The sequence below is a fragment of the Curcuma longa genome, chromosome 9, assembly GCF_044706935.1.
Source record: "Curcuma longa cultivar G26 ecotype Majalengka, Jawa Barat chromosome 9, ITB_CL_G26_1.1, whole genome shotgun sequence".
Taxonomy (NCBI): Eukaryota; Viridiplantae; Streptophyta; class Magnoliopsida; order Zingiberales; family Zingiberaceae; genus Curcuma; species Curcuma longa.
In genome coordinates this window covers 6,921,917-6,932,448 of record NC_133869.1, presented here as the reverse complement: position 1 = coordinate 6,932,448, position 10,532 = coordinate 6,921,917, and the positions used below count along the sequence as shown (strand labels likewise).

General features: G+C 41.6%; 2 protein-coding genes and 1 pseudogene across 2 annotated transcripts; 1 reads left to right on the top strand and 2 right to left on the bottom strand.

Annotated features, from left to right (window-relative positions):
• Nucleotides 1-1,531: 1,531 nt before the first annotated feature.
• LOC141835340 (zinc transporter 6) lies at nt 1,532-2,304 on the top strand (the record flags this gene model as incomplete). The annotated part of the gene is given in 1 exon segment (XM_074722787.1): nt 1,532-2,304. A coding segment is annotated over 1 exon segment (318 nt), but the record flags the coding sequence as incomplete, so codon positions are not given.
• A 172-nt stretch (nt 2,305-2,476) lies between these two features.
• On the bottom strand, nt 2,477-3,822 carry LOC141835345 (mitogen-activated protein kinase kinase kinase 18-like). The gene has a single exon (XM_074722793.1). The coding sequence runs from the start codon at nt 3,805-3,807 to the stop codon at nt 2,581-2,583; it is 1,227 nt and encodes a 408-aa protein (XP_074578894.1). The 5' UTR covers nt 3,808-3,822; the 3' UTR covers nt 2,477-2,580.
• Nucleotides 3,823-6,660: 2,838 nt separating this feature from the next.
• On the bottom strand, nt 6,661-8,845 carry LOC141835000 (mitochondrial succinate-fumarate transporter 1-like; annotated as a pseudogene).
• Between the last annotated feature and the right edge of the window lie 1,687 nt (nt 8,846-10,532).

Genomic DNA, 10,532 nt, shown 5'->3' with positions numbered 1-10,532 from the left:
GTTAGAATATTTAATATATTAAATATTCTATTAAATATTCTGTTTAGAATAAATCGTATTAAATATTCTATTTAGAATAAATCGTATAATAAGTCCCTATACTCATGTATAAATAGGGACCTATGGCTTGTAATATTTCAATCAATTGAGAATAGAAATATTTCTGACATGGTATCAGAGCAGGAAACCCTAACGTTGCTTCCCTTCTCTTCCCTGTGCCGCCGCCACCATCCGACTCGCGCCACATGATTTTGTTCATCGCTGTCACCGTAGAACAGCAACTCCAGGCCTCGTAATCGATTAAAACAACGAGGCACGTTAACCAAAACAAGAATTGGAAGAAAAAGACGTTGCAACTCGCTGCAAATCCCCCTCCGCTCCTCTTCGATTCGGGAAGAAGTAGAGGAGAAAAGGCAGACACTTCATCCCGCCGCTTTTTCCTGCGACCGAGGCCTCGGTGGTGATGCTGTGCATGCAATTGTGGTTAGCTTGAGAAGTTTAATCAGAAGAGTCCACACCTCTCAATACTTCAAGTAACCATGCTGTGCATGCAATTGTGGTTAGCTCAAGACAATAAAAATCTGCATCTTTGTATGCTTATATCAAACTTAGAGTGGTTAGTTAGTATGGTCAATATTCAAAAGGAAACATATCGAATTTGTTTGTTTAAAATTTGAGCATTTCCTTTGTAATATCCTGATAAAACCAGCCATTCTATGAAGAAATTCTGCACGATCGTGGAATACGAGTAGAAAAAACTCTTTCCCCTAATATTGACGAGTACATACAACTGTCTATAGTCTATTAAAAGACTTTAAATCCATGCACAAACACGTCAGAACTTTAACTTTACCACTATTCACTTTTTGTGCAATAAGCTATCCCTATCTTATTGGCACCTTCCAACCGAATGGACATTGTTGATTTTGGTTTTGATCAGTTTCATTGCAGGGTCCATCTAGACCTGGCGCCAATGCTAAAGGACCTTTTCAATTTCACCCATAGTCTTAGAAAGGAAAAAAGATGATTCCTACTCACTCTTTTTGCAAAAGAATGGCCTGACTGGATCTTTAGACATAATGGCCATTGGCCAACATCCACTTGTATAATATCTACTTTTGAAGGTGCTCCTTCAATTTTGCCTAGTAAATCACTGATGTTTTTTATACAAGATAAAAGCTAAGAGTTGGAATCTAGCGTACTGCAATTAAATTCACAAGGGCACCAGATCAGCTCTCTCTACCCACTAACCAATTATACTGTAATTATATGTTATATGTAGATCTCTTTCAATACCTGGAAGTCCATTGTTAATTGACAATTCCTTTAATATTGATATCTTGCAGGTGGGATGAAATGTTTTCTTTACTTGTCCTTTTTTGTTTCCAATGTATGCATATTTCTTCATTGATCATCTGTAGCTATGTGTAATTCAGTTTTATCTAATTTAATTCTGCATAAGTGCATTGAATGGTACAAACTTTATGATTCCATACCATCTAGTTGAATGATCTGTAGCATCATTTTCTTACAGGCAGGCTTCGGCATGGGGACGGTGGCATATATGTGCCTTATGTTCTCAGTGACTACTCCTGTAGGGATAATTTTAGGAATGATTGTTTTCTATATGACTGGCTACGACGACAGCAGCCCTAATGCCCTGATATCTGAAGGATTGCTGGGTTCCCTCTCTGCGGGAATACTGATATACATGGCACTAGTGGATCTAATAGCAACAGATTTCTTTCACAACAAGACAATGTCCTCTATCCCTCAGATGAAGAAGGCATGTTATACAGCATTAGTCTTTGGATCTGCTTCTATGTCTGTACTTGCACTTTGGGCTTAGAAACATTGTAAAAGAGATGTTTTATTAGTGTCAGTATATGCTTCAAGTTATCAAAAAGGCAATCTATCACACAAGACGTTTTTCTTAGAAGGCAGCGATTTATTCAAGGCAAAAAGTAGGTATGTTGATATAAGATATATTTCATTCTATGCTTATGCTTTTGCAACTTTATGTTGTCCTAATCAACTTCCTATTAAGTACTGTGTAGACCACGATAAAAGTTCATAAAGAGGTCTTCATACTCTGAGTGCTTTCTGATCTTGCCCATTTTGTAAGTTCCTTATCCATTGTTCCTTCATTCTTATTTCGAAGAATGTAACTACAGTGTCATTTACATGTCTGCATGAAGAACAGCATTTCTTGAAATTAGGAAGGTAAAGCTGTGGTTGTAAAGAATGATAGCCTGCATACATATTACCATTGTTTTCAACGAGTTCCAATTTTAGTTTGTGTAATTTGTGGAGCACATTAATCTAACAGTAGGTTCTTTAAAAAAAATTATGAGACATTCCTGATCAAAATCTCCAAAGCTGTAGGTACTGACTGGGTCTATGGATATGTTTGTGATTATAATTGGACAGAGTAGAGCTCATTTTCCAGGTGAATGATTGGAACATTCAGTGTGGAGACTTTCATATTGGAAGCTGATATGTGTTTTTTAGCAGCAGCAAGTTCAGGTTGGAGATCACTACTAATCCCTCTATCAATTTTAACCTTGATCAGGTTTGCAACTAGGTCTGTTTGAATTTGCTCAAATGTGGAATTCTATTAATTTTCATGAATAGATGTGACCACAAATGGTACAAACCAAAGATCAAACCACTGCCAAAACACCACCAGCAACAACTCTGGAAACAATGGCAGCAGCAGCCATTGCAGAAGCAAGAAACAGAGCAGCTCTGTTCTTTGTTCTCCTCTTCTTCCTCTGCTTCTGTGCCCCTTGCAACCTGCCATCCTTCGCTCCACCACCAATCCAACTCTCTTCCTTCCCATGCCAAGTCCCTCATTATTTCCCTTGCACCGGCGATGATCGCGTCACTAACCTCTTCGTGATCGTGGCTGATGCATTCAAATTCCTCGCCGGTGGTATCGTCGTCGCCTTCGTCGTTCTTAGCCCATTCAAGGACGCCTCTCGGCGACGGCTCTGTTTCCGTGCTCAGTTTCGCCAAAAAAGGATGGCTCAGTAACTGCTCCGCCGTCCACCGCTCTCTCGGGTCCCTTCTCAAGCACCTGGCCACGAAATCCCGGCCAATTTCTGACAGCTTCGCCGGCAGCTCGGGTGTTCCTTCGCCGTAGCCTATCCTGAGCATTGCTCCAGTGGCGTCTTCGCCCGCTAGATTCGGCCACGGGGGCGCTCCTCCCGTCGCCATCTCTATCACTGTGCACCCGAGCGACCACACGTCGGCCGCCGGCGTCGGGCGCTCCCCCCTCGCCACCTCCGGCGCCATCCACAACGGCGTCCCGCCACGCGAGCATCCGCCTGCCGCGGCGCCGACCCTCACCGCCACGCCGAAGTCCGCGAGCTTGGCCGCCGGGCCGCGCCCGCCTCCGCTCAGCAGCACGTTCCGGCCCTTGACGTCGCAGTGCACGACGCCGGCGACGTCGTGGAGGTACCGCAGCGCGAGCGCCACGCACTGGGCGTACGCGCGCACGCGGCGCTCGTCGCTCAGGGCGGCGTCCGCCGCCGTGCCCCCCGGCATGAACTCGAGGTGCAGGTTGCGGCGCCCCCCGGCGGTGTCGTCGCCGAGGTAGGAGACGACGTAGGGAGAGCCGAGGGACTTGAGGATTTGGACCTCGTTCTCGAGCGCGCGGAGGGAGGCGAGCGGGGAGGAGGTTAAGCCGACGGACTTGACGGCGAAGACATGGCCAGAGGAGCTGTCGACGGCGAGGTGGACCGCGGCATGGGCGCCGACGCCAAGTGGGCGACCCCTGACCCAGCTCGTGGCGGCGCTTTCCATTGGAGAATTGAGGGCGAGTCGCTGCGCTTTTCTTTCACTCGAGCCGCCGATCAACTACTATTTATAGTTGGTTTTGCGGAGGTTTTAATTAGAAAAGCAAAATTAAAATATTATTTATACATCGAGATTAGATGATCCACTTAACGAATAGAGACAAGGATCCTAATTTAATCTCAATAGTTCAAAAGTGGCAACCAGCCCACTTGATTGGACAAATTAGGGCTGTCGTAAATTCCCATTTATGGAAAGTGAAGATCTGTAACTTCTCATCAACTCGGCTAACCATCTTAACTACCCTTTATTTTTAAACCCAACCTCTCCGTCTGGTCGAGTCATTGGCCCCTTTGCCTAAACCAAATGGATGGCCGAGGGTCATTTACCCTCGCGACCATTCAATTCGGGGTGGGCCTCCACCTGTAACCTCATGGACCCCACCATCCACGGTCACTCCGATCAAAGCCAGACAAAGCGGCGGGCAGAGCTAAACGTATCCAAGCCGATCACTGTTAATCCTGGTCACTCACTTTCCTTCTCGATTCATTCATTGTTTCACGATTCAGGTTAACCGCCTGCTGCAGAGTTCATGCATTTCCACAAACACCTCACGTGCTCGATCGCTCTGGAGCGAACCATTCGCCGAACACTGCACGGGCTTGGAGATATAGCGCCCGCCCACATGAAATGATCGGGTCGGAGAGGTACGCATGCAATGAACGTGTCGTTACTGTCGATGTATATAACCTCGTGGATTGTTACTCGTACCATGTTTGCTGTCTAACGGGGATTATCCGTGCACGTGCTGGTCATTGTCATTGTAGGAGAGTAAACAAAATTCACTTCTTTTGCAAAAAAATAAATCTGTCATCTTAGTGATCCCACATGATCAGTTTCACGACCACCTGTAAAGAGGTAAATCAAAAAATTGCAATTGATCACGACGCAGATCGACCCCACAACCATCTGTAAGGAGGTAAATCGAAAAATTGTAATTGATCATGATGCTAAGGAGGTAAATCGAAAAACTACAAACAGTTTTGGAGGTAAATCAAGAAACTGTAGTTGGTCACCGCATAGATCGGCCCCACGACCATCTGTAAGGAGGTAAATCGAGAAACTGCAGTTGATCACAACACAGGAGGATATTGCCTAGCTTTGTCAGGATTCGAATCTTTGCTCTCTTCTACAAGTCTGCTGGTTCGTAACCAACTCAGCTATGCCCCGATTAGTAACAAATTTCACTTCTGAAGCATAGTTGAGTTAATTACAATAGAGTATACTTGTAAAAAAGGATAAAGATTCAAATCTGGTAAAGCCGATACAATACCTTCCTCCATCGTAACTTTGCCTCCTCACAGATGTTCTGAAATTAGGTTATAAGAAATTTTCTGAAAAAAAAAAGTGGAAGATGAGCGAATGAGAAGATAAGAGCCCTTTCAATGTCATCATATGTTGGTCATTTGGATAGCACAAACTAGCGGCAGTATGATTAAAGAAGATGGAGCCACCTTGTAGACAAAAAAGACAGCAGAGTGGCCATTTGGTCCGGTCCACAAACCCTGACAGTATTCTAGATATCAAGCACTATTGAAAAATCTTTGCACCACAACTACTTTGCTGATAAATCTGAAAACACTTTTAAAAAAAATCTGCAGTGTGTCTATTCATAAAATTAGGAGCAAGATGGGAAGCCCACAAGAACTGCAGCTACAAGAACTCCCCTTTTTCTGCAGTTACACACTGAGATTGTAAAGTAGGGCACATCACTTTCTTTCCCAAGGTGAGCTAAGCATGGCATGTGGATGAAGGAAATGGAATCTCACCCTGCTTCCAGTATGCGCCACCAGCTGCAGCACCTCCATTTCCCATCACAAGTGGCTTTCGAGGTTGGACATGAGAAAAGAATGGATATCTTCACAGGCAATGGTGACTTCATGGATTCCATGCTGTGAAGATATGCATTGCATTTCTGTCTGCAGCTGTAACATGTTTTCCTGCCATGAAGACAATGACAAGTTTGTCTGGATCCTCCTGAGAGTTTTAAGAAATTTTATCAGTTCAGGAATCAGGAAAAATGTTTCAGGATGCATGAGATTGAATGATGTTATAATATCCAATTCACAAGGGCAGACTATTTTTTGGACTGAAAAAATTCTGAAAAAAACTGAACATGTTGAGGGTGTAGTTTTTCTAGCTGAACTTTCATAGCTTCTGCTAATCACATCACCGAATACCATTCGGATTTGAAAAGCAGCTCAAACACATCAGATTTATGAGAAATATGCTGTATTTCACAGTCGGTCAAAAACTCATGAAAAATGGAATTATCCTACCTAATGGATGACTGACTGAAGCGTGCAACCCATACGGAAGTGAATACAAGGTCCTGATTTGTGGCAGGTGCATCAGCTTTATTATTCATAGAAGTTAGCTCACATGTCCAGATCAATTTATATTGTTGTAAAATAACTACAATAATACCACCACAAATGATCTCAAGCCCCAAAGTGAAAAATTGAATGTAGGCAAAGCCTTGGCAATCCACTTGAGATTATATCCAAAGAAAGGTATAAAAAAGCATATGCAAACGGTATTGTATAATTGACCCACTAATATGCTTACAAGAACACATGTGAAGGCATATGTGGCCAGAAATATTAATATTTAAAATATATATTATTTGAATAGAACAACTTTTAAGTTGACATTCATTAGTTATAAGCAACTTAATGAGTTAAGTTTTAAATTGATTTTGTTTGGTTGACATACAATTCATTCATCTTGATTTATTCTTAGAAGAGTCACAATTTAATCACTATATACACAAATTTTCAGCTTTAATCATGCATCCATAACTTATGTTACCTGACTTGGTTTTAGAAAAGAGGACAGACCAACTAGTCGTGGTTAAGCAACCTTCATTATAGCCTGCCCAGGTGGAATCCTCATAAGCCTAGGAAGCAAGCCCTTTTACAGCATATATAGTCATGATTGCATGGGTCATGCCCTTGTATTCACTTTGTCTGATCTACTTTGGGCCATTAACTTTGTCTTGACAAGGTCAAATGGACCAGTGCAGACAGGAGCAGCACTCTCAGGCCGGAAACCTGAGATCATTGTGCTGCCAAGGGTGAAGAACTTTTTCATCTCCTTCATGCTTCTTCCAGAATGATATCAAATGCATTCTTAGCTGTGAACATGGCAGCTTGATTTGTTCCATTTCACATAATATTTGGTGCTGCTCCAGCCCATAGTCCCATGATTCCTTCTTCATGAATTAATGTCCTTGCACAGTGTTCGGGACCCTTATACTTCAGGAGGTCAGCACTAAATCCTTTCTGTTGTTGCAATCTAATTTTCACCAACTAAATTTATAAGCCAGGGCATTGTATTGGTAAGAAAATAACAAAATCAATGATTGGAAGAGTGGAGGGAGACAAGATGAGAAGATTGTGATATAATAATATCCATGCATAAAGTTTTGAGTACAAAATTGGACGACCAAAAATAACTGGGACTAAAGCAGTTTGTCAATTTTGATGTATATTAATATTGAAAGAGTATAAACGAAATCAACATTATACAACATGAACATACAGTCAGTCATGGAATCATATTCTTCTGATCTAGTTAGAAGATGCTGGAAGTGATTGTGTAAATTCTATCGAGAAGTTATAATCTTAAAAGAAAACAATACGTCCTCATATTTTATACAAATCTCAACTGTCTGCAACAAGATGAGATAACACTAACCATTCTCAACCAACATGCTTCTTCTTTCTTAATCTACTTCCTTCTTTTTATTCACTAGACAATTCAAGAGATAACACTCATCGTAGCTATTATGGAAACTAAACTAGGATGTGTTTTCATCTCACTAATTTGACGTTGTTTATCCTCACAAAAAACCATTGCATCATAGATATTCATTTTCCATTCAAGAGGTGTACTATTTATTAGTGGGTGAGGCATGTCATGGAAAATTGCTACAGAACAACCTGGATATAATAATTTTCTGGCAAGAGAGAACAGTCTCTTTGTATGATGAAAGTCTGTAATAATACCAAACTGTTGTTGATCCAAAGGCTAGTCAATAGATTGCTTATTTTTGCAGGTAAATATACACAGCAATAATTATATCTAGACTAAGTACAAGTAAAAGCTTTATTATTCTCAGCCGGCTTTGAATATCACTATTTCATCAATAGAACCCACGATGAAGTGCAGGAAAGAAATAAATTAAGTTTTATAAACACTGAATAGATATTGAGGATCCTGCATCTGGCTCTATGATGAAGCTTGCATAACCTATATGTATCACAGCAAGGATGATAAAAAAACCTATAATATTATTCTTTTATTTGACTCAATAACTTTAATGATGTGGCAGAATCCTGCAGCCCCCACGTGGCTCATATCTTCACAAGTCATGTTGATATGTCAATCAAAGTCAAGATACGTGACCCAAAAGGCTCAGGAGGACATTTGGATTTGATCAAACCTACACAACATACTCATCCCTAGGAATAGGATTTGCCTGAAGACAAGACCGTTACTAAGGCTCGGCCTCAGTCACCGACATCCTCTCTGTCTTGGCCTCAGTCGTCGACATCCTCACCATCTCGGCCTCAGTGTCTTGGCCTCAGTCGTCGACATCCTCTCTGTCTCGGCCTCAGTGTCTCGGTCACATTCACCAACATCCTCACCATCTTGGCCTCAGTCATCGACATCCTCTCTGTCTCGACCTCAGTGTCTCGGCCTCAATCATCGGCCTCCTCATCATCTCGGCCTCAGTGTCTCGGTCTCAGTTATCAACATCCTCTCTGTCTTTGCCTCATTCGTCAGCATCCTCTCTGTCTCGGCCTCGACCTCAGTCGCTGACATCCTTACCATCTCGACCTCAGTGTCTCGGACTCAGTCGTCAACATCCTCTCTATCTCGGCCTCAGTCGCTGACATCCTCACCATCTCGACCTAAGTGTCTCAACCTCAATCGTCCGCATTCTCACCATCTCGGCCTCAATCGCCGACATCCTCACCATCTCGGCCTCAGTCGTTGACTTTGTCTATCCTTCTACCACTCAACATCAACCTCATTTCCTCATCCCTCCTCGGGCTGGACCCACACTTTATAGGACCTACTAAGAATACGTGTGGACAACGACTATGAATATTTCGAAATGTGTGGCACCGTATGAACGGTGAAGCGGTTATATGGTTGTTATATTTGGTCCTTGGATACCCTGCATCAAACATGTGGCGGTTGGTAAATGGAAAGGTCACTAACGGCTATCGAATCTAATCCCTTCATTAGCTCATACGAGGGTGATGGAGGAGAATGTAACATCTGATGTGGAGATGTTCTTCTGATAGTTATATAAACCCTGGAGAAGGTAAGTGGAGAGGGACTCTCTCACATGAACTCTATTAAGCTCTCTCTCTTTTTCTTCTTCTTGCTGCTTAATCTTGGATATCAAAAAAAGAATCCTAACTTGAGCGTCAAAGTAGCCTGTTGGGATCCCTCCCAACGTCATTCTAACCCTATGTTGAAGTGTTTTTTAGACCCTTTCATCTTCCTTATCGGTGACCTCCAGAGAGCGCGCATGTCAGATTGTTCGTTAATTGATGGCTTGACCACCCACAGTATTTAGCCGAAACACTTAATATGCTTAAATAGCTTTATGCAACTCTAATAATCTTAATTATTATGTATCATTAAATAGTTAGCATGAATTTTCTAGAAAGCTTTATCATTGTTGAGAGCAAGTAGAGTATTTCTAGAAATGATACTTGTCCTCACAGTATAATGATTATCTCACATAACATATTGTACTTCTCGGTGTGAAACTAGGTAAAATTATGTTAACATCTTCATCAATATTTGGTACATTGTCCAGATTTTCAGATTAAAGGAAGCAAGTTCACTGGCTTATTAATATTAATTAATTTTCCTTTAAGATATGCAGAAAGATGCTCAGCAAGCTTGGCATGTGACATGAAACATCGAGTAAGCATTCTATATTCCACAAATAAGGCATCAAACAATATGACATGCAACAAATCACATCCATGTGTGCCTTACGATTTTGGTGCCCATAAAATAGTTCATTTAAACTGTGATATGCTTTTAGTGCATATTTATGCAGTCCAAGAACCATCAGCTTATGAACAAGAGCATCTCCTAAGTTAGTTTATGCTAAACAGGAATCGCAAGTGTTAGTAGCCTAAGCTTTCTAAAGAAGAATTGTAAATTGTAATGGGCTATCAACTAAGTTGACATACCTTAAAGTGCACATTACATTAGGCTGTGTAACTTGAAGAAAATTTGCATCCAACAAGACACAACTGTCATCTTTGGTTGTGACCAAACAAAGCATAAAATTATAGAGCTAGAACAAGATCAGGAATTAAATTACCATCTGTTATTGCTCTATACCCATTTTATTGCGATGGCATTACCAAAGCAAAACAAAGTCCCATAGATTGTATGCCTCCATGTGTACAACACGTGCGTGCATCATCATTGTTTAGATAAGCACAATGATGTTTTGTTTGTCTGAACAATTCAATCGTGCAGTGGCTATTTAGATTGAAATAAACATTGGTCAGACAAGTACAAGCATTTCTGCTAGGTTTGGATAAATATAGACTCATGGATTTGCCCGTCAAAAACATAAGACTTTTTGGTGCTAGGTTTGGTCTTAAAAGGAATCTTATGGTCAACATTTG

Bases quoted from the DNA above. Each gene is read 5' to 3' on its own strand.
- LOC141835345 (XM_074722793.1), bottom strand. From the start codon at position 3,807: ATGGAAAGCGCCGCCACGAGCTGGGTCAGGGGTCGCCCACTTGGCGTC.